Raw genomic sequence first — 25,152 nt, forward strand, 5'->3', positions numbered from 1 at the left:
ATATCTTATTCAGATTACACTTGCTAAGATGATTAGAGAACTTAATTTATGTACCAAGAAAGGCAAGAGTCAACAGCAACAAAGCTAGGACTAAGAGTCATTTCATCACTTCCATTTCATGTCTTGGTTGGGTTATTAATGTATATTATTATAAATATAAAAATTCATGCACTGGTGACTTATCCTCATGTCCACAGTGTCAGCAACTTTCACAAATAAGATTATTTTACAGAAACATTTAAACTATTTAAACATTTCAACAAAAATCATCAATTGAAAAATAATTACACTTTATAGCTAAAATATTAAATATTGTACTACAATACACTAACTGGTAGAAAATGCAACATGCAAAGTTATTTACTAATAAAGAAATCTCCTGTGAAGATCCATCATTCTAATTTTATATGGAAGTCCTATAATAGTATACAGGTTAGCACTTGCTATGCACAAGTTTGGAACACACAAAATTCACTCGACACACTGTAGATATCAAACACAAAAATTGGAAAAGCAACACATGGTATTTGTTTTCTGTAATTTGGCAAGAGGCATTTATGTCTTTTTTTGCAACTTTGGGATTACGTTTTTTGCATCATGGCGTCTTGCACACATTTGTGTCGCCTGCCACATCCAAACATGCGACAACATTGATATGAAGGGTAAGTAAGTAATTATCAAAAGATGGCACCAAACCGGGAAGGTTATGTAGCACCATCAAATGTGCTGAATAATCAAAGAGCGCTAAATATCATCAAGGATGCCAATGCGAGAACAGAAACGCATAAGGCGAACGATATCAAAAGTATCCAATACTTTTAGATACTTTTGGAACGATATCACCAAGAATTCTATCAAGGGACAAGCAATTGTGAGGTAAGGTCAGAAACCAAGACACACGCTCATCCTGAAAGTCAGGACAGTCAACAAGGATATGCACGACTGTAAGAGGAACAATGCAATTTGGACAATAAGGAGAAGGGCGGTGCTCCATTAAGTGACTGTGAGTTAAGCGTATATGGCCAATACGCAACCTCGCCACAGCTGTTTCCCATTGCCGGTTACGGTGGTAGGAGGAAGGTCATGAAGACACACTACTCTTAAGAGTACGCAGTTTGTTACCAGTAACAGAAGACCAACAATCCTGCCAACGGATAAGGATGGAGGAATGAATAACTGGGTAAAAGTTGGAATAAGGAATATCTTTACGGGAGATGGGACAAGAGCGAACAGCTTCCCTAGCAGCAGCGTCCACACACTCATTTAAAGAGACACCAACATGGCTGGGAACCCAGCAAAACTTAACTGACTTAAATTTACTGGAAGTAAGAAACAGCCAATGTTGAATCTCAATGACCACTGGATGGACCGGATTAATGGACCCGAGAATCATGAGAGCACTATGAGTTAACAACAACCACGAAGGAAGATTGACAACGAGAAAGCAGGAGACGAAGAGCATAAAGAATAGCATAAAGTTCTGCTGTGAAGATGTTACTCTCTGGAGGTAGGTAACACACATAAGTGTGGTCAGGAAAAACAACAGAGTAGCCTACACCATCCGCAGACTTGGACCCATCGGTGAAGATGGAAACGGAGCGGGAGTGCAAAGAAATATGCTCAAGGAAAAGGCGTTTCAGAACCGAAGGAGGGGTAAAAGCTTTAGTGATGCGGGTCAAAGATGTACAAAACTTCGGAAGGGGACTCTCACAGGGGCAAAGAAGGAACAATACAAGGAGAAATATTAGAAATACGAATTTAAAGAAAATCCTGTAAGCGAGATAACCGGATAGAAAGAGGGAGGTGGTGAAGAGGAACAGGAACTACAGGAGGAGTAAAAGTTAAAGCACGACAGAGGCAAAAGGAAGGATGTTGCAAGAACCGTGCAAAATAGCGAAGACAGTAGCGATCACGGCAGTCCTGGAGAGATAGGAAGTCAGTGTCAACATACAAGCTGAGGACGGGAATCGAACAAAAGGCATCAGAGTTGAGGCGCATCCCAGTATGGTGCAAAGCATCAAGACGGCGAAGAGTGGAAGGAGAAGCAGACAAACGAGTAAGCAGGGCAACCATAATCGAGTTTAGACAGGACGAGATAGGAATGTAAAGCGAGGAGAGTGCGCCTATCCACTCCTCAAGAAGTATGGGACAAAACCTTAAGGAGGGTAGGGCCTGAGAGCATTCAACTCGGAGGTAAGAGATATGGGGCGATCAAGACAAACGAGTGTCAAAGATTAACCCCAAAAGCTTAACGGAATCCTTGTACACAAGGAGATGACCATAAAGTGACAAAGAGGGACAAAGAACGACATGCTTCCAAGTAAAAGTCATAGCACAAATCTTAGACATAGAGAACCTGAAGCCATGATCAGTGGCCCAAGACGACACAGCATCAATCACAAGTTGAAGCCGCTGTTGAAGGAGAAGAAAATCATCACCCCTGAAAGCAAAGCGTAAAATCATCAACATAGAAAGCGGAGAAGACACCAGAAGGAAGAGAGGGAAAAAACCCATTGAGGGCAACCAGAAAAAGTGTAGTGCTCAGCACACTACCCTGGGGCACACCCTCGTATCGCTGAAAAGAGGCAGAAAGAGTGGTGCCAAGCCTCACTCGAAAGGAACAACGAGAGAGGAAGCTTAGGAGAAGGAGAGGGAGATTACCACGAAGGCCAAAAGAATTAAGTTGGGACAGAATATGATATCGCCAGGTGGTGTCGTAAGCCTTTTCCAGGTCAAAAAGGACGGCAACAACGGAAGTCTTCGCAGCAAAAGCAGTACGAATATAGACCTCCAAGTTCACCAGGACATCTGTTGTGCACTTGCACTTGTGAAAACCAAACTGAGAAGGGGAGAGGTGGTGATAGTGTTCTAAGATAAGAACCACATCAGACGAATGTTAACCATATGTTCAAAGAGTTTGCAGACAACTTGTGAGGGCAATAGGGTGGAAGTCCTGAGGGAATGTCCCAAGAGACCCTGGTTTCCGAACAGTGAGGACAACGGCATCAAGCCAGTCCTCAGGGACTGACAACTCCCAGACCCGATTATACAGACTCAGTAAATACTGAGACGTGCACAGAGGGAAATGGTGAAGCATCTCATAATGAATGCCATCGGAGCCCGCCGCCGTAGAACCACAGAGGGCCAGGGCAGACTGAAGTTCAGAGAGAAGGGATCATTGTAGGGAAGTCTGAGATGGGTGCAGAAATCTCAAGGATGAGATTCAAGAACAGGTTTACGAGAAGGAAAGATTGAGGAAGATGAGAACCAGAGCTAACAGAAGTGGGAACCCAGTTCAGTCGCAACCTGCAACGGGTCCGCCACAAAAGTACCATGGAGGTGAAGGACCGGCGAGACATCGGGAACGAACTTACCCACTATCTTGGGGACATGCTTCCATATTTGTGGCAAAGGAGTTTTGGACGTAATGGTGGAGATATAAAGGGTAATGTTTATGCTCGTATTTACATCATTGGTGAGTGAAAAACCCAGCCATATACTTTACAGCACAATATGTATGTCACTTGGAAGCTGCAGGAATACTTAGCCATAATTTTAAGATGGGAATTTTACTTATGAGGAATAACAAAATTTGATAAGTTTAGATTTAGAAAAGATTTGGGTAAATACACATTTGGAGACTGTGTATTTACCCAAAGTAAATAGCTGATTTCTGGAATAAATTACTGGGTAATATAATAGATGTTGGTTCTGTTGATTATTTCAAGTGTAGGTTAGACATACTGTACTGCATAGCTTTGATGAGCCACTAGGCCTTCTGTAGCTCCCTTAATGTTTATGTTCTAATAAAAGGGTAATTTTAGGTTTTTAATTCTTTTTCTCATGTAAATACAATACAAATTTATTTTGAAATTTGAATGAATTATCGTATGGCAAAAATATCTTTCATGCATAATAGGGGCAGACTGTGTTTATTCAATTATTCTTGCAACTGAAATTCTCTTTGTGAATTGCATCTTCAAACATATGATTACAATCTGTAGCATAACTGTTAATTTCTGCATATAAAATAGAAAACATCATCTGAAAGGATAATCTCAAATAATCGATGCTGGTACAGTACTGTATAATAATTATCACAGTTAATTTTACCTTCATAAATTCTATATACAGTATTTTTGTAACAGCAGTTTCTCAAAACAACAAAATATCAGACCACGAATCTGAAGTGTAAAAATAGAAGTACAAGTACATTATGTTATATGTTCACTCTGGGTTTATGTAACTGCAGAATATGCCATAGTATTTGTGACTAAAAATGTTGAGATACAGTATTCAGAGTTATAGACAACTCGGCGATTACACGAAGTCATAACCAAGTTACTGGAGCGCAATTGGAGTGTGGTTTAAGGGTTAAGCCCTTCTGGAGGTCAGCAAAAGTAATAACAAAAAATGAACAATGACAGAAATTAAAAATACATAAACAATGCATATTTCAGTTAGTTAGTGCTGGAGAATTGTGTAGATTTTAGGTGTACAATCTGGGGGAAAAAATAAGTAATTATCAAATGAGGGCATCAAGCCTGGGAAACTATTTTTTGGAAAAAGTAAGTCAGCTAGCACTGATAAAGAGAAAGTTAAAACATAAATAAGGACGGACTGGGTAAAGTATATAAAAATAGTATTATATTATACTGTATATGACAGAATTAAGTTATTTTGCCTCAGAAATGGTGAGGACTGTGTTAAGAGGCCTTATATGTAAAAAAATGGTATTACATTATACTGTATATATTAAGGAATCAAGTTATTTTGCATCTGAAGTGGTAAGAATATGTACAAGATTCCAAGTCTTGCACGTATGTGGTATAAATCTTATTAGATGTGTGAGGTAAATATTATGAGATATGAATAGCAATGCTGGATAAAATCCACTCAATGCAATTTGAGAGTTACCATCAAATCCAAATACTGTATGTGGAATGAAGCTTTCCAGCCATGGTGAGACAACATCAAAACTAAGGAAAGAGAACTACACCGAGTCTGCTAGATAAATTGAATCCATAAAGATGCAACCACGCAATATTTCTAGACAAAAATATCATACCTTATTTACAAAAATATCTTATTGTATTTTCCCTGGTTCATTACACATATACGATAATAAAATGATTGAAAATGTCTTTAGAACATTACACGTAGGAATACAATTTAAACAATTACAAAATATACGAGCAACATCACTGAACTCGGACAAGACAATTAAATAGTCACGTTTCCTAAAAGCCCTATCTATCTATATTATATACAACTTTATCACAACATATCCTTTTTCTTCAGTAATACACAAATATTCAACCCACTGGTTATCAAAATTCCTTTTTAAAACATTAAATTCTAGTGTATTGTACGTAATATAAATTCTGGCTGACAACAGTTAACCTTTAACAGTTCTAAGAGCGTTAACATAGATGACATGTTCATGATGACACATGTAGTTAAAATGTCTAATAACAATATTTACAAGTTCCTAACTTAATACACTTGATATACACTCACTAAAGTACTTCCTCAAAATTTATGCAGTGCAGCAATCAGCCATTATAAAAAAGGACTAATCATTAAGTAAATGCCATCAATTATATAGTGTCCATGAGGGAAATAATAGCATACATTTACAAATTTAGAGCATTAAATTAATGGAGGCTTTATTCATCACAGAGATGAGATTCAGCTGTGTACAGCATACTCTAAATGCAAACAAATGGGAATTGCAGTGCACTACAAAAGCAGCCTTATATGTTATATTTCTTCTTTGGCATGCAGTATTTATAAAAACCAGTAAGAACATAAATGAAAAGAAAATTGAAGATGATATATTGAATAACTACTGAAACTTTTAGGGTAAATTAATATTCTCTTAACCAGTGAGAACCTGAATTTAACTAATACAAAACTTTTATATTAAAAAATAGCAAGCCAGCTAAAAAATTTAATTACCAGACTGAACATACTGGTTTTAAAATCATTAAGAAGATCTTAATAAACTTGCCAAATGGGATGTTTCATCACTGAGATCCATGTACAGTACCTTGGAAGACTTTCAACAAAGATTCAACAAGTTACATTAATAAAAAAACTTTCAATTATTAACATGTATAACAAAATTATCAATAAAAGTTCCAATCATATTAACTATCTTGTTGGACAGAGAAATATATAATATTTCTTTTTATTACTTGTGACTGACAATATCATTTACGGAATGTTAACATACATGAATGTGTGTGAAAAAGTGTGTGCATGTGTTATTTATCAGTGCGGTCTCCCGACCATTCCCAATGTCACCAAACGGTTGTATTAAATTGCCCGAACCTAACCTACCCGAGGGCCCACAAACAGAAAACAGGACATTACATCAATTTTGCAAGCTGCTACCATTTTCAGAACTTCAGTCTTTGGTTCTAGGAAAATTAAACATCAAAATCCGATGTACTATTCAGGAGAATGGGTTCATATTTATATATGTGCACATATAAATGAATATACTGTGTGTGTGCACAGGTGTGTACATGTGTATGTATGTGTGTAGGTGTATAAAGTATAAGCATACACAGGGTGTTTACCCAGTGGTAGAGATCATTTGCCACATTACATCAAGGTATCTAATTTACTTCAAGCAAATTTGTTTTATTGTTGTTTATGTTTTACTTGTTTTACCTTGTTTTATTGTGCTTATGCTTTCTGGCAGGTTTTTCTCGGTTATGGGCTGATCTCCGATCCTCAAGTTTCCCCTTGCTTTATAGAGAGCACTCGACTCTGATCCTGGGTCCTGGTAAGCTCCAAAGGGTCCAATATGGATTGGAACACTGATTATTCTAATTAACATAGATTGTTAATTGCAATAATTAACTAGTTTAATTAATTAGTAATCTTGTGTCACGACCATATTCTTAATGTAATCTGGTCGTGCACAGTCCTTATTAAAGGACTAATCACGAGGGATACAGAACTTTTCACTGTACTGGGCTTGACTTTGACTGTTATTCTTTGCATTCTGTTTGACAGAAAATGTTAAATCCAATGCCCTACTTTACCCATTATTCTTACTGATCTAATTTTATGGGTTAACCCTCAATGTTACACTTATCGAATGCCTTTGCAAGGTCTATATATACATCTGCATTTTGTTTTCCTTCTAATGCCTCCACAATTTTGCCATAGTGGTTGAATAATTGCAAAAGACAGGATCTTCCTGTTCTAAATCCATGTTGATTTGGGTTGTGAAGTTCATTGTTCACCACAACACTGGAGATCTGCTTCCTAATCACTCAGTGATAAACTTTTATTATGTATGATATTAGTTTGACTTTTTTTAGTTTTTGCCAAAGCTTTACTGCCTCCTTTATGTAGTGGAGCTATATCTGCTTAATTAAGTGTTTCTGGAATCTTCCCTGTATCCAAGTTCTCTCTCCATATTACAACGAGTGCTCGTGCTACTGGTACTTTACATTTCCTTATGAATACAGTATTGAATTCCAGAAGTCAGGACCTTGGGCTGAGTGCATGGGCACGTTGTAAATCACTCTTTCAAAATCTGTTGTGCTCATGTTAATATAAGTTAAATTCACACAGGATATGGTGAGAGGTACAGCTGAGTAGAAGCAGCGTGTAGGGAAACAAAGTAAATGTATTTGTATACATCGATTCACGAGAAGCACTGTACACCTGGTCCAAATGAGCAGTAGGTTGCTGCCTGGGTGTGGTAGTGTTTATTTACTGGTGATGCCATTACTGTTTTGTATTGTAAATGATGTAACAAATGGATGGATGATATTTGATGTTTCTAATTAAACATCTATAACTATCTTTTTTTTTATATTATTATACTTATCATTTTAACTGCACTGAGGCCATTCTACCCCTTCTGGGAAATGCAGTATGTATGTATGTACAGTATTTGGATTTAGCTTGTATTTATGGATTTAATTTCAGTAAAAATTAAAAAATTAATACATTTAAAATTTCATGATCCACTTAATTCTAAAAATCTCCAGTGACAATCATTTACTGTAGTTACAAGTACTATTTAGAGATCTTCATTACACATACTATAATGCTAACACAAATCACATGACAGTATTAAAACAAATATGGACGTACTGATTTGGCAAAAGTAATTTTCTAACAATGCCATAAGTGACAAAATTAGCTGCAATTCCTAGTCAGTATTCAAAACACTACAAAAATTGTCAAACAATTTCATTCAACAAAGTTTCATGAACTTTGAATCACAATAAAATATTGTTATGTACATATGGACAAGATCTGGCAAGTGAAGCAAGACCACAAAATATTCAATTAAGGAATATAAAAGATTGTAATGATCAGATTTTCTACTTAAGGTCTGGCACACTCAATCCAATTAGGTCATTCAGTGCATCTTAATTATGATGTTTTCCAATATTGTGAGCCTTAAGTATGGAAAGCATTAATATGATTACAAATGAACAGAGAAAAAGTGCCTAATCAAAAGGCACGGCTGTGTAAAATTACCGAGTACTATTCCTCAACATTCTATATAACCATAAGGTATGAAGAACTAGAAATCAGGACATTGGATTAATTAGAGTTAAGAACATAAAACAAAGACAAATAAACCTTTTAAAAATCCTAAAAAGTGTGGTTATTAAACTAGTTAAGAGAAATAATGACCATAGGAAGAAACTACATTGACCTTAAACTGTTCAAATTGCTACTTGTGATTACTGTGCAACTTGTGCACAATTTGGCATATGCAATTGTTTCCAATTTAATTTGCTGACCTTTTTTATTACCATGACACACCACAACATAGTACAGTACAGTACAGTACTTTTAAAATGCTAAGCAGTCCAAGGGATAACAAAAATAACTATGGACTTGTACTTTACTGCTGCTGAGATTCTAATATCTTCAAACGATGAAGATAAGATTTTCATGAAATTCCTCCAAAGATAATGAAAATACTTAAAGTTTAATTATAAGAACAAATTAACGATTGCAAACCATCATAAAATTCCAGATCAAGACCGAACAACATACACGTGTAAATATGCCGATGCTGTCATTGTGAGCATGGCAATGTGCAACGAGGCCATCGTCTCAGAGATTCAGTGTTTCCAAGCTTGATGAAATCTGGTCGAATCAGGTCACGCAAAGAGTCGTGACGGTTCTGTGGAGAATAGGTTATTTCACAAGTAAAACCAAGATAATTTTAGAAGCAAAACCTTAAACAAAATGGTGAATCACAAATTGTTAAATGTCGAATACAATAACATAAGATGCACTAAAATATACTAATATCTCCGATGGCTTATTCACAGCACTTTATGACCTTCCTTCCAAGGGTGTGTCTATGACAAAGAGAGACTCCAGGCTGTTTTATATACAGTATGTATAAACTTGTAGCTGCTTCTGTACCTCTCATACTATCCTGATACATATCCACACAATCCCACACTCTCCTTTTCCATGATAATGGTTGTCCATTCTTCATTAACATTACTCTGCATAATAATGGATGTCATTTAAATTTCTTCTTTCTAAATGTACAATTAGCGATTCTCTTCAGATAACCATATAAAAAGCATATTATAATTATTTGTACCCCCCTGACATACTACCAATACACACCTCACATCTATGGCCATCTCTGTCATTCCACATCTTTGTTTCCCATTTTCCCAGTGTCTGAGACAGGAAACCTGTTAGTATCATAGAGATTCCCTTAGGTCAATTACCGATCTTCTGCAGGGTACAACTCACAACAGTTGCCCAACTCCCAGCTACTTATTTACTGCTAGGTGAACACAGGCATCAGGTAAAAGGAAATATACCCAAATGTACAGCAACGGGAACAGCACCCAGGATCTTTCAGTTGTGAACTGACTGAACTGACCACTGCTTTTTAATTTATTTCTCTATTACTAATGCCTCCCAAAATACTTGTTCTACTTACACTTATAAAAATACAAAGTTTATTTAAATAATGATAATTTTAGATTCTTTCACATTCCATGTTCTTGTTTCACTCCCAGTAATTAGAAGTGGAAGCAATACAGTACCTGGTAAATCAATCACTTTTTTCCCATGCACTATCGCTCCCCAAATTATTTTACTCCACAGTTACATGTTTTGCCTAGTGCTGTACTCACCCTAAATAACTCAATTCCTTGACTTCCTCCATTGTCACCACCACTTCAAACTAACCATGGCATCACATTATGTTCCTGTAGGGAAGATGAAGCCCACTAACACACTGTTGTGCTCTTCAATGATGCTCTTCAATGACAATTAACTTGCTTTTAACTGCATTAAGTTTTTAATGCATACTGAGTAAAGATTATTCAACACTTTTTGGATCTGCTCCTGACTTTCAGTAATAAGCAAAGACTCATTAGCAGGAACATATCCTGCTATTTATTTCTTACTTTACACCTGTCCTCCCACATCTTCATCTTTCTAAAAGCTCCATCCATATACTGTACTGTGTGTTTTAACCCTTACATGGCTCCAATGGACATTGGCAATAATCTCGTGTGTGCAAATTACCATTTGGAATTTTTTCCTTATTCGATTTCTTTTTCTATCATGTGCACCACGATGATAAATAGCCGAGCAGTCCGAGGGTTAAGCTTCAAATGGGCATTAAAATAATTTGTCTTTTTTCAACACATACAAAATTTAATATTAGTTTCCTTTTCTCTTTTATGCATGCATTACATTCTATAACATGATGCTTTTCTAACTAATTCACACCCCTGTATGAGCCAGGTCTAAACAGAACCTGTCCTGCACGAGCCAGTACATCAAAACAGAACTTGTCCTGCATGAGACAGTAGGTCTAAACAGGAACTGCCCTGTACAAGCCAGTAGAGCTAAACAGGACCTGTCTTACATGAGACAGTAGGCCTAAGCAGGACCTGCCCATGCACCAACTAGGTCTACACATGACCTGCCCTGCATTAACCAAGTCTAAACAGGCCTTGCCCTGCATGGGGAGCCTACCTCAGCATTCTCACGTTCTTACAGTCTGTCTACTCTGATAAGCCAAACAAGATGGATTATTATGAATCATAAAAGTATTGTGATTCACAATATTTTTGTTATTGAAATGTTAGAAATGAAGCTACTATTTACATGTGCCAACTAGTTAAAAAGAAACATAGAAATACATAATACTGTACTACTTATTTTCGAAAGTGTACTACAAGAATAATTAATGCCCCTCACCTTGAGTTCTGAGGCCAGATGGAAGAACGTGTCGTCCACGTTGGTGTTGTCCTTTGCTGAGACCTCCATCACCGTCATTATTTCCGGCACAGTCTCGCACAGTGCTTCGGCTTCATCGAACTCGACTTCACGCAAGGTTTCCATATCACATTTATTGCCTGTGAGCAGTTAACAAATTTGCTTGACTTCTAAATAAGCATCAAACTCATTTAATAAGGCTAAAAAAAAAAGATATATGCAAGAATTATGAATATACAGTGGTACCTCGAATAACGAATTTAATCCGTTCCGGTGCCGTGTTCATCATGTGAAATGCTCGTGTTTCAAAACAAATGTCCCCATTTAACCACTGTGATGCGCCGAGTTTATTGTGAAATTTCCCGTGTGCATGACATCAAGTGTTCCCCCCAAAATTATTTTTCTTTGTAAAATTATAAATTCCCTTCCCTGAACATGTCTATGTAAAAATATATACCAAATTCCACTTACTTTGGCTGTGGGGATGTGGACAAGGTGCACTGTGACATCATCAGGGCCTGGTCGCCCGTGCGTGACTCACCCAGACACAGTTGCGTGGGGCATTCAAGCACCGCGTGTTGCCACAAATATATTTTCAATTATTTGTTCTATGTATTTCCAATGTGGTTTTATTTTAATTTTATCGTATATGATGCATATTTGTTACCTTTACAATATGTATACAGTAGAATGTTCATAATGTTCCATAGAATTGTGATACATGTGTCAGTAATGTGTCCACAATAAATGTTTATTGTCACAACATTACTTGGTAAAAATTCACTAAAATTACAATACGTACAGTTTCACACACTATTTACACAGTAACCCACTGTATTACACACTCAGTACTTTGGAGGTGAGTAATAATCAACAAAGTAGTCCTTGGTACACAGCGCGACTTTGCTCTTGTTGCACCAGGTACAGATAGATTTTCGTTTCCGGTTTCTTCGTTCTGTGTGCTTGCAAATAACGCATTCATGTACACCCTTGGCGTTAGAACTTGTTGGTGGTATGTAGCCAATCTTGTGAAGCACAAGGTAGTATTGAAAAGATTATAGGAAAAGATCAATTTGTAAGGTAATCTTGAAAATATCGCTTAGTAAAGTCCCACACTAAAAGAGATTCACCCACCCTCGAAAAGTGTCTGCCAATCTAAGAGATTCTGGCATTCTGGAAGAGATTCAGCCAGCCTCAAAGAGTGTCTGTCATTCTAGAAGAGATTCAGCTAATCTTGAAAATATCTATGGAAAACACCACAATGGAAGCCGCTAACACTGTTCATCTCTGCTACTTGTATCATATGCATCATCACTGAATGCAGAAAATGAGTCATCTATGTATCATCTATATAAATTGGAGATGGCATAGGTGGGCAAGGGTGGCGCTCAAGAGCTACAACTGGATACACTCGCCGTATCATCCTCATAGGTGCTGGATAATGTGCATCCGACCTTTGTGTTAGGTTCTAATTGCGCCTAGCTTCACCAATATCATGACCCTTAAGTTATTAAAACAATAAGGTCTGAATTTCACAGAACTGAGACGAATTCGGACTCTCTGCACCTATTTTCATTTTCAAATTACAACTTTTTATACCGAAAATATGACAATTACTAAAATCGGCGATGGGTCATATTTTGCCCAAACCCCTCTGCAGTTTTCCATATATCTGAAATGTGGGAAATTTTACTCCTGAGCGTGATTATTGAGCCGAATTCTGATTCTCTGCACCTATTTTCATTTTCAAATTATGAATTTTTATACCGAAAATATGCCAATTACTGAAAACGACGATGGGTCATATTTTGCCCCAAACCCCCCTGCAGTTTTCCAAATATCTGAAATGTTGGAAATGTGACTCCTGAGTGTGATTTTTGAGCCGAATTCTGACTCTCTGCACCTATTTTCATTTAAAAATTACGACTTTATACCGAAAATATGCCAATTACTGAAAACGGCGATGGGTCATATTTTGCCCAAACACCCCTGCAGTTTTCCAAATATCTGAAATGTGGGAAATTTGAATCCTGAGCATGATTTTTGAGCCGAATTCTGACTCTCTGCACCTGTTTTACTTTTCAAATTAAGACTTTTTATACTGAAAATATGCCAATTACTGAAAACGGCGATGAGTCATATTTTGCCCAAACCCCCCTGCAGTTTTCCAAATATCTGAAATGTGGGAAATTTGACTCCTGAGCGTGATTTTTGAGCCAAATTCTGACTCTCTGCACCTATTTTCATTTTCAAATTACGACTTTTTATACCGAAAATATGCCAATTACTGAAAACGTCGATGGGTCATATTTTGCCCAAACCCCCCTGCAGTTTTCCAAATATCTGAAATGTGGGAAATTTTTCTCCCGAGCGTGACTTTTGAGCCGAATTCTGACTCTCTGCACCTATTTTCATTTTCAAATTACGACTTTTTATACCGAAAATATGCCAATTACTGAAAACGGCGATGGGTCATACTTTGAACAAACCCCCCTGCAGTTTTCCAAATATCTGAAATGTAGGAAATGTGACTCCTGAGCGTGATTTTTGAGCCGAATTCTGACTCTCTGCACCTATTTTCATTTAAAAATTACGACTTTTTATACCGAAAATATGCCAATTACTGAAAACGGCGATGGGTCATATTTTGCCCAAACCCCCCTGCAGTTTTCCATATATCTGATATGTTGGAAATTTTACTCCTGAGCGTGATTTTTGAACCGAATTCTGACTCTCTGCACCTATTTTCATTTTCAAATTACGACTTTTTATACCGAAAATATGCCAATTACTGAAAATGGCGATGGGTGATATTTTGCCCAAACCCCCTTGCAGTTTTTCAAATATCTGAAATGTGGGAAATTTTACCCCTGAGCGTGATTTTTGAGCCGAATTCTGACTCTCTTCACCTATTTTCATTTAAAAATTACGACTTTTTATACCGAAAATATGCCAATTACTAAAAACGGCGATGGGTCATATTTTGCCCAAACCCCCCTGCAGTTTTCAAAATATCTGAAATGTGGGAAATTTGACCCCTGAGCGTGATTTTTGAGCCGAATTCTGACTCTCTGCACCTATTTTCATTTTCAAATTACGACTTTTTATACCAAAAATATGCCAATTACTGAAAAACGGCGATGAGTCATATTTTGCCCAAACCCCCCTGCAGTTTTCCAAATATCTGAAATGTGGGAAATTTGACTCCTGAGCATGATTTTTAAGCCAAATTCTGACTCTCTGCACCTATTTTCATTTTCAAATTACGAATTTTATACCGAAAATATGCCAATTACTGAAAATGGCGATGGGTGATATTTTGCCCAAACCCCCCTGCAGTTTTTCATATATCTGAAATGTGGAAAATTTTACTCCTGAGCGTAATTTCTGAGCCAAATTCTGACTCTCTGCACCTATTTTAATTTTCAAATTACGACTTTTTATACCGAAAATATGCCAATTACTGAAAACGGCGCTGGGTGATATTTTGCCCAAACCCCCTTGCAGTTTTTCAAATATCTGAAATGTGGGAAATTTTACCCCTGAGCATGATTTTTGAGCCGAATTATGACTCTCTGCACCTATTTTCATTTTCAAATTACGACTTTTTATACCGAAAATATGCCAATTACTGTAAACGGCGATGAGTCATATTTTGCCCAAACCCCCCTGCAGTTTTCCAAATATCTGAAATGTGGGAAATTTGACTCCTGAGCATGATTTTTAAGCCGAATTCTGACTCTGCACCTATTTTCATTTTCAAGTTACGAATTTTATACCGAAAATATGCCAATTACTGAAAACGGCGATGGGTGATATTTTGCCCAAACCCCCCTGCAGTGTTCCATATATCTGAAATGTGGAAAATTTTACTCCTGAGCGTGATTTCTGAGCCGAATTCTGACTCTCTGCACCTATTTTTATTTTCAAATTATGAATTTTTATACCGAAAATATGCCAATTACTGAAAACAGCGATGGGTTATATTTTGCCCAAACCCCCCTGCAGTTTTCAAAATATCTGAAATGTGGGAAATTTGACTCATGAGCGTGATTTTTGAGCCGAATTCTGACTTTCTGCACCTATTTTCATTTTCAAATTATGACTTTTTATACCGAAAATATGCCAATTACTGAAAACGGCGATGGGTCATATTTTGCCAAAACCCCCCCTGCAGTTTTCCATATATCTGAAGTGTGGGAAATTTTACTCCTGAGTGTGATTTTTGAGCCGAATTCTGACTCTCTGCACCTATTTTCATTTTCAAATTATGAATTTTTATACCGAAAATATGCCAATTACTGAAAAGGCGATGGGTCATATTTTAACCAAACCTCCTTGCAGTTTTCAAAATATCTGAAATGTGGGAAATTTTATTCCTGAGCGTGATTTTTGAGCCGAATTCTGACTCTTTGCACCTATTTTCATTTTCAAATTACGACTTTTTATACCGAAAATATGCCAATTACTGAAAACGGCGATGCGTGATATTTTGCCCAAACCCCCCTTGCAGTTACAGAGCGCAATCTTTCAACACAGTGTCGGGCAGGTGTTTGGGAGCCAGAGGGACATGTGCCACCCATGGTTTCTCACTCAGTACTAATCCAGCTAGCAGCCCTAGTTGTTCATATTTGTTATAGCAAAAGGTTTGTTCGGTGTACAGCAGGTAGGCTGCTCCATGTTTCCTAAAAACAAAGAAAAACTAAAAAAAAAATGAAAAATTTGGAACAGAACAAATGTCAAAAAGGTTCGTTCGGTGTTCAGCAGGTAGGGTGCTATATGTTTCCAAACAATAAAAAATAAAAACAAAAAAATAAAAAATAACAGTTGAAACAATTTGAAAAACGGAGAAATGCCATAAAGGTTCATTCAGTGTTTGTCGGGTTGGCTGCTCCATTATGACAATCTTTCTTTGTTTCAAAAGTGTTCCATTTGTTTTGTATTTTTCATTTACGTCTCAATAATGGAGACGTAACAATACCATGTTTTACCATGTATACCATGTACCATGTATACCATGTTTTTTTTTATTTAAGAAACATGGAGCAGCCTATCTGCCAAACACCGAACAAACTTTTTTGACATTTGTTCTGTTTTTCAAAAAAATTTCATTTTTTTGTTTATTTTCGTTTTTTTTTTATTTAAGAAACATGGAGCAGCCTACTTGGCGAACACCGAACGAACCTTTTTTACATTTGTTTTATTTCAAACACTTTGCTTTCTCTTTTCTATAAAAAAAGTCATTGCTTTGCAACATCTCACCAGTCCCCCCACCCTTAAATCCCAGCATCATTAGCATTCTTAAACAAAAGAACATAATTTATTTGCATTGTCGGAGGCATCCAAAAATGTGCGAGAAGCAGCACGAGTAATATTAAATAATGTCGTTCCTGAATAACAACACCACTACCATGTGCTGTTGTCATTATTCAAACGAGCGGTCGCCATACGAGATTAATTGTTGGCGATCGGTACCCAAAATGTTTGCCATTTGTGGTGATAGTCACTCGAGGTTCTACTGTATACCCACTGATGCTGTGAAAACAAACGTCCTAGCTACCTATAATGCTGTGAAAACAAGAGGACTAGTACCTGAAATGCTGTAAAAATATGAGAACTAGCTATCTTCAATGCTGTGAAAACAAGAGAACGAGTACCTTCATTGCTGTGAAAACAAGAGAACTAGTACAGTGGGGTCTCGACTTACGATTTTAATCCGTTCCCAAAGGCGGATCGTAAGTCGAAATATTGTAAGTCGAAACTAATTTTACCATAAAAAATAATGGGAATTGAATTAATCCGTTCCACATCACCAAAAATATTAACTTAAAAATACATTTTATACTGAATAACAGTACAATACAGTATGTATATCTTACCTTCAATGAGGACTCTTGTTGGCGTATGGAAGACAGTGAGGAGGAGGAGGAGGAGGAGGGGAGGAGGAGAGATGTTAGTCTTTGGAAGGGAATCCCTTTCCATTATAACATCAGGCAGTGATGACTTTTCTGGGGTACTCTCTCTTCCCAACATTTTGCTTGCATACCACTAGGACAAGCTTGTGGCTCACTGTTTGTTTTTCTCACTAAAAACCTGTCTAACAACACTTATTTTTCCCTATGTTGTAACACTTCTCTGAAGTGAGACATCACATTATCATTAAAAAGGTTAACACAATGGCCTGCTACAGCTTGATTTGGGTGACACTTTTCAGCAAAACTTTGCAATTCTTCCCATACTGCACACATTTTCTTAATATATGAGGAAGGGACATCCTCTACTCTACATCAATAACCCACACACCATCTTTATGTTTACGATTGATCTCTTGTTTTTCCTCTATGGTCATCCTCATATGATTTTCATATGTTGAACCTTACCACTGACTTTCTTGGGACCCATGGTGTGATGTATAATACAGTAATTACTTTGATGTTCAAAAAACTAAATATCACCAAAATAATGGAATTTCTTACAAGTGTGATTATCACTAAGCGGGCAGCTCTGGTAAACTGAGGCAAGTCGACCTGTGCCACCAGGAACACAGGAACGTTCTGTCGACCCGAACGAGTATCAATGAATATCGTTAGTCGACAACACAATTGTAAGTCAAACCACATTTTCCAACCAAATTTACATCGTAACTCAAAAATATTGTAAGTAGGGACAATCGTAAGTTGAGATGTCAATGTACCTGCAATGCTGTGAAAACAAGGGAACTAGTTCTGTACTTGCAATGCTGTGAAAACAGGGGAACTAGTACTGTACCTGCAATGCTGTGAAAACAAGGGAACTAGAACCTGCAATGATGAGAAAACAAGAAAACTAGCTAGCCTGGGAGAGAGCATTGGCTGCCAGCTAGGACAACAGCATGGTCACCAGCCAGACACTGGCATACCCATTTTCTGTGGTTTCATTCATTGGAAACCACTGAGCAATAGGATCTGATATTACTGGACATGGCAGCATAGTGTGTCAGCAGAATATGATAGTGTGTTCAAATTGCTTGGTGCAATTTGTTATGGATCGCTTCCCATACAGCAGCAGGTCACCTTCCAATGTTTGGTGGATCATTACTAAGGAAACACCGATTGTTAGGGGTCTGATTGTTATGTTAAGTAGAATGAAGTGTTGGCATGCTTCAGTAGCACTTTCAATTCCCTTAGAGATACTTGGTTTTAGTGACAGAATGACAACAGAGCATTTGTGGTGGCAGCATCTGGGCACATCTTTCATTACCCATAATAATAGGGCATTTTCTGGTGGCCAACTTAGTAGCTACAGTATATGAGATATGGCATTATGTCTGCTAAGCCATGTGGAATTGCAATAGACTTCTGAGACCTACCCAAGCATGACAGCTGAGTGGACAGCACTTCAGATTCGTAGTCCTGAGGTTCTGGGTTCGATCCCCGGTGGAGTCAGAAACAAATGGACAGTTTCTTTCACCTTGATGCCCTGGTTACCTAGCAGTAAACAGGTACCTGGTAGTTAGACAGCTGCCACAGGCTGCTTCCTGGGGTGTGTGTAACAAAAAGGAGGCCTGGTTGAGGACCGGGACTGAGGTAAACCCACTGAAGAATTAGCCAGGGAAGCAAGTGAGGTAGGATCCCAGGCACCCTTCACTGACACATCGATGCTGTCACCTGGTGATGGGTAGGGACTAGCGAGCTGATCATAACCTAAATGTTGCTGTAGCAGTTAACAGTCTCAAAGTAATAAGTATGTGCATCACAACTTGACTCAAAGTATTACTCGGAAGAGGTAATTTGAGTACTGTATCTAGAAATGTACCTTCTGATGGTCATTTAGGGCAGGAATAAGAATTCTATAGTACTGAATCTCCCTCCCTCCCTTCCTTCCAATAACTAATTTTACTGATGGCAGTTTCAAAAGACTCTTACTGTGTTGGGGTGAGAAGATCGAATTGACCATAACTGGAGTATACCATGTCCTGGGAATATTGGGTTACTGTATTGCCTCAGGAAGCAATTTAACTGAGATAACAAGTTCATTATCCCAAGCTGATTTGACTACACGTTATGAGGTTTTGCATGTCACAGAGGTGCTTTGCCTGACTACCAAACACCAAAATGCACAGCAAGTAAAATAAGATCTGTAACTGGCCCTCTGGCCACGACCACAGTATGAGGAAGAGGTCTGGATATTAAGGTGTGCATTCTCGATTATCTTAAACCCCTGGAAGGCGCTTGCCTTAACCCTAAAACTGCTCAATTGCAATCTGCTATTTTCTCCTATTTTATTTCTTAACTATTTTAGTCAGTGCACCGTGATGTAGTACTTTTAAATGGTTCCACAGTTCAGAGGTTAAATAAAATCTTTTCACAAAGATGAGCATAATGATTACTTACCAATAAGAACAATTACTGCTTGGGGGTGTGTGTATCTACGTACTTCATCCATCCATCTCTGAACACCCAAGAAAGATGATCGTTTAGTGATGTCATAAACTGAAAAGAAGATGGAGTAGAAGCTTACTATCAAAAAGAGTAATATTATGGAATACAATACAGTAATTAATTTTTCTTTCATGTCACAATGTCCTATTTTTCCAATTATCAAAATGACAAAATTATCAAAATTTAAATAGAATCACAGTAATCAAGGTAGGCTAGAATCTGGGCCCCAAGAAAGCAAAGGTTCCAGAGAATAACTTTAGAAAGTTTGGTAAAAATCCTGGATGCCAAGTTCAAATCGAGCAGCAACACCTAAAGGTGGCACTCAAGGTGTCGTAACCCAAAACCCAAGCCAAACACTAAATTATGGGTGAATGGGTAAATGCCAATAGACATCTTGCATATCCAGGAAAATGAGACAGGATTGGATTGATACCACCAGGCTCACTTGAGACAAGGTGGTTATCTGGAATATAGGAAAAGGAATGTGTGTGTTGAGCTTTTACAGATCAAGGATAAACTGAGGCGCATGGAATTCTTTCTTGGGAATAAGAATGAGGCAAAATACCACCCTGAGGAACATATCAACACTATCACACCATTGGTCAACAAGTCATGAATGAAAGTACACAAGCCCATGTTATGTGATGGAGGAGGATCACATCAACCGAAGGCCCTGAGTAACCACCACACAGAAAACCCAGACATACTGTGTCCAAGCCTGCCAAAATCCATTCAGTCTTCAGACATCAAATCCTCTCCTTCTAAACCCCAGGTGACCAGGACTGCCACATGGTAGAAGAAGAGAAAATGGGGACAGGTGTATTTGTCTTCTCTAACTATGGGTTGGGTTGTTTGGCCTTTTCATTCTTTTCTCAGAGAGAATAATTTTTCAATTTTACTTTTTGAATAAATCATTTTAGTCAATGATTTTTTATTCTCATGTGCTCCCCTCACCGCTTTGAGGGGGCCAGATATTGGTGCTGGCACCTAACAGGGTGAAAAATTCAAGCATCTCATATCCGGGGAAGACCTTGTGGTGCCAGTGTCGTAAACTGTGGAGCTACCGAGAGAGGCCAGCACAGAATCTATCATAAAATAGCATGGGGAAGCAATCTTTTGAAAATCATTAGTCTTACCAATAATAACACCATTGGCAGATCGGTAGTAGCTCTGCGTTATGGTGCGGAAACGTTCTTGCCCAGCAGTATCCCAAATCTGAAGCTGGAATATGGAGAGTAAAATCAACTTTAGGAGCTATAATTTTACCACTGCACCACCACACACACACAAACAGACTAGACAGAATTGTTCAAAACCTGAATTAACACTTATTTTTTGTCTTATAAATATGCTCATCCTTCATGTTTTTTAACCATTGCTGACCACATAAATTATTTTGGGGTTGATTTTGTATACAGTATTGTAGTGCACAATAGGTCACTGTTTTCCCTTCTTAACATTCTGATACCTGCTCCCTATGAATACTGTGCTCATGCCTACTGTGCATGCCCACTGAGCATACATCCACTGTGCACATGTCCTTAAGATATCCAAGAACAAGTCTGTGAAAAATAATTAATTCTTTCCCCACAATCAACAGCTAAATGAATACTGTATATTGTAAAATATACTGTATCATATTCAAGGATAAAGTACACTGCTACTACATTTTAGAAGAAACTGAGAACAATTGTTACAGTAAATTGCATATAAATACCTATTCACCACGACAAATGTAACAAGAATTTATCACGCTAGCAATAATATTAATTAAATAATATAATAATTTAATGTAAAATTAGCAATCAAAGGCACCCAAAGAGACAAACATTTTTTAAGCCTAAGTTTTTACCTTCACTTTTTTGGAATCAACAGTTAGTGTCTTCATGGAGAAATCAACGCCAATCGTATTACCATGGCGCTCAATATACATGCCAGACTTGAATCTCTGAACAACACATGTCTTTCCAACCCCACAATCACCAATCACAACAATTTTGAAAAGAAAGTCAAATTGGTCGTCAGCAGAATTATTCGTTGCAAAAGGCTGTGGTGAAGTCATCCTGACTCTTTAACTGATTGTTGCTCAGTTCTACAATATCTGTGGATGATAAATAAATTAACAGCTGTTGTAAAGTTTAATGTAAAGTTATTGGTATCTAGTTAGTTGTCAGTACAGTATCTAATTTACAGTATTGACACTGAAAAAAATCTATAATGTCTACACTAGTAGATGGAAAAAAAATGCCAGGAACTCTTAAAATACAATTAGGTCACGTATTGAAACTTGAAAGGAATCTAATACAAAACTGTTGGCATAAATATAAAAACATTTGATCCATGAATGTAGGCATACTTCTTACAAAAAATTTAAATATTTTTGTTGGAGGGATCGACAAATGAGAGGGGTTATATTTAGGAAGAGAGATACACTCTTCAAAATATACATTATTGATAATACATACTGTAAACTACCCATTCCAGAAACAAGCCACCAGATCCAGGTACCATTACTGTAATACACTTTATATCCAAATCAATTGGAAATGCCCTCAGTGCATATTAAACATGCCATGCTACACTGTGCATTAATATAAGACCTTTGGCCTAACACTCGGTGGCTTCCAAGAAATGAACCTCAGAAAATGGAGGGTCAATGCCAGGGAAAGCAAGCTTCAACTAGGGTAGAGGGTCATGAACAGACACAATGTACAGTGTACTGTATTTACCTGAATTTACCCAAAAGCTGCCAACTCTTTGTGACATCAACAGGCACAAGAAATCAGTGGCTAGTGAAAGGTCCCAGTATGAGTTAAACCCATTTATTTGATACACAGCTTAAGGCCCTTCTAACCAAGAATCAAAGGTGACCACTTTGATTCAACATTCATCCACATTTCAGAGAATGAAACTGTAACTACTGCTTTTGTACATACTGTAAAAATGTTCCAAGGTCATCCATCTTATTCCTAACACTTCTGCTGTTAGTGTAGTAAACCTCAAGAGAATTTGTATAATTTTTTTCCCTACTAGTATCAATACATCTTTTAATGGTACTCCTTCTACAATACCATTCATCAATTTCACGTAATTTCCTTCCTTCCACGTTCCAATCAGAACTTAATCTTCTATTAGTATAAAAGTCCGTCGCACTTAGTCTTTACCAAGTCTGCCATGGCTGCAAGAGGTTTTGTTTTGCCACATGTAACTAACAGCCAGCAACATTCCCCTGCTTGATGGGGTTCTGGGAGTTCTTCTACTACCCAAGCCCGGCCCGAGGCCAGGCTCGACTTGTGAGAGTTTGGTCCACCAGGCTGTTGCTTGGAGCGGCTCGCAGGCCCACATACCCACTACAGCCCGGTTGGTCCGGCACTTCTCTTAGAAAACAGTCCAGTTTTCCCTTGAAGATGTCCATGGTTGTTCCGGCAATATTTTTTATAGTCGCTGGGAGGACATTGAACAGCCGCGGACCTCTGATGTTTATACAGAGTTCTCTGATTGTGCCTATGGCACCTCTGCTCTTCACTGGTTCAATCTTGCATTTTCTTCCATATCATTCACTCCAGTACGTTGTTATTTTACTGTGTAGATTTGGGACCTGGTCCTCCAGTGTTTTCCATGAGTATATTATTTGGTATCTCTCTCGTCTCCTTTCTAGAGAGTACATTTTGAGAGCTTTGAGACGATCCCAATAATTTAGGTGTTTTATCTCGTCTATTTGCGCCGTGTATGATCTCTGTATTCCCTCTATTTCAGCAATCTCTCCTGCTCTGAAGGGGGAAGTGAGTACTGAGCAGTACTCAAGATGGGACAACACAAGTCTCCTAGTTGATGATCACCTGTGAAATTGTTGCTACTATGCCAACAGCAGTGCCCCAAGGAATCATGGCAATGGTAAAGCACCACATTAAACCATCGTGACTAGTGCCGTGCCCCATGTTCCCATGTCAAAATACAAAAGAGCAGTAACTTATTGGTTTGTGTCTATCATACTGTCTTCGCCAGGCAATATTCTCCAAGATCCCATGGCTGGGTTTGGGTTTTATTATTATATATTTTGCCTGGGTTTGGGAGAATTTACTTAATTCATACGACCCCTACTGGTACTGCACACTCAACAGGTAGACCAAGAGCATCTACCCGTACAATCAACAGGTGGACCAGGAGCTCCTACTGGTACAATCAACAGGTGGACCAGGAGCTCCTACTGGTACAATCAACAGGTGGATCAGGAGCATCTGCTGGTACAATCAACAGGTGGATCAGGAGCACCTACTGGTACAATCAACAGGTGGACAAGGAGCGCCTACCGGTACAATCAACAGGTGGACCAGGAGCACCTATCAGCACAATCAACAGGTGGAACAGGAGCACCTACGGGTATAATCAAGCGGTGAGCCAGTGAGCACCTACCGGTACAATCAAGCAGTGGACCAGGAGCACCTATCAGCACAATCAAGGGGTTCACCAGCGCTCCCCTTGAACCAGCAACAAATAGTCACAACTTGGGACAAAAACAAGAGCTTACGTTCACAACACAATGAAGGGCAGCACACTGAGCTTGCTAAAGTTGTCTATTTCATTCAAGTAGAAAAAAAACTGTAAACAAATTGCTGTGTGTACAGTTTTGTTTGATATAATAAATCAATGCTTATGGATTTTAATAACATTCAGATTTTTTCTTTTGCGAATTCAGTATTTACTGCAAGTTCGCGCCATATTCAAATCCGTATAAAAATTTTTTTAACATGCTCGTGTCTAAAGCTAGACACAAATACAACAAAATTATTAATGATGGTAATAGTCCATTTCATGTGGACTCCATCTCATGTTTGCCTCCTAATGCATGATAGAGCTGATGAGTTAGCCAAAGAATCTGCCTTTAAAAGTGAAATTGAGTATAACCTTGGCTTGTCAATAAGCAGTTTGAGAGCATTAGTACACCAAGAACTTCAACAAAATCTTGTAGATCTGAGGCAAAGTGAAATCGACACCAGTAATTACATCTTATAATCATACTATCATGCAAGAAAAGCCACACATCTATGGATCATCCAATAAAATCAGCAGACTTCTAGATGCTACTACTGCTCGGCTTAGACTTGGTTACAAGTATCTTTCTAGAGTTGCACACCCACCCAACTGGGCGGCAGCTTTACAGTCATGTGCATGCATTACCTACAGTAAGCAAATTTTGGATACTTCGCTAAGATTTCGGCCAGCACATCTTGAGGTTATCTTGAGTTATCTTGAGATGATTTCGGGGCTTTAGTGTCCCCGCGGCCCGGTCCTCGACCAGGCCTCCACCCCCAGGAAGCAGCCCGTGACAGCTGACTAACACCTAGGTACCCATTTTTTTAATGCTAGGTAACAGGGGCATAGGGTGAAAGAAACTCTGCCCATTGTTTCTCGCCGGCGCCCGGGATCGAACCCAGGATCACAAGCCCAGTGTGCTGTCCGCTCGGCCGACCGGCTCCTT

General features: G+C 38.2%; 1 protein-coding gene across 2 annotated transcripts; it reads right to left on the reverse strand.

The window, feature by feature from the left end:
• Positions 1-7,125: 7,125 nt before the first annotated feature.
• On the reverse strand, positions 7,126-24,219 carry Rab19 (RAS oncogene family member Rab19). Of its 2 annotated transcripts, none has more exons than XM_045751891.2 (6): positions 24,087-24,219; positions 21,526-21,774; positions 20,810-20,894; positions 19,626-19,724; positions 11,236-11,393; positions 7,126-9,175 (listed from the first exon to the last, which is right to left on the reverse strand). In XM_045751891.2, the coding sequence occupies exons 2-6, from the start codon at positions 21,733-21,735 to the stop codon at positions 9,068-9,070; spliced, it is 660 nt and encodes a 219-aa protein (XP_045607847.1). In that variant the 5' UTR covers positions 21,736-21,774; positions 24,087-24,219; the 3' UTR covers positions 7,126-9,067. The 2 variants fall into 2 exon arrangements, with proteins under 2 accessions (XP_045607847.1, XP_069172169.1); XM_069316068.1 differs by lacking the exon at positions 7,126-9,175 and adding an exon at positions 10,078-10,232.
• Positions 24,220-25,152: the final 933 nt, after the last annotated feature.

Source organism: Procambarus clarkii, chromosome 82 (assembly GCF_040958095.1).
Source record: "Procambarus clarkii isolate CNS0578487 chromosome 82, FALCON_Pclarkii_2.0, whole genome shotgun sequence".
In the NCBI taxonomy this organism is placed as follows: domain Eukaryota; kingdom Metazoa; phylum Arthropoda; class Malacostraca; order Decapoda; family Cambaridae; genus Procambarus; species Procambarus clarkii.

Excerpts from the sequence above, each read along its gene's own strand:
- Rab19 (XM_045751891.2), bottom strand. The coding sequence starts at position 21,735 with ATGACTTCACCACAGCCTTTTGCAACGAATAATTCTGCTGACGACCAA. Across the intron at positions 19,725-20,809 it reads TGCCAATGGTGTTATTATTG|TTTATGACATCACTAAACGA; the intron begins GTAAGACTAATG and ends TCTTCTTTTCAG. Across the intron at positions 9,176-11,235 it reads ATCTGGCCTCAGAACTCAAG|AACCGTCACGACTCTTTGCG; the intron begins GTGAGGGGCATT and ends TATTCTCCACAG.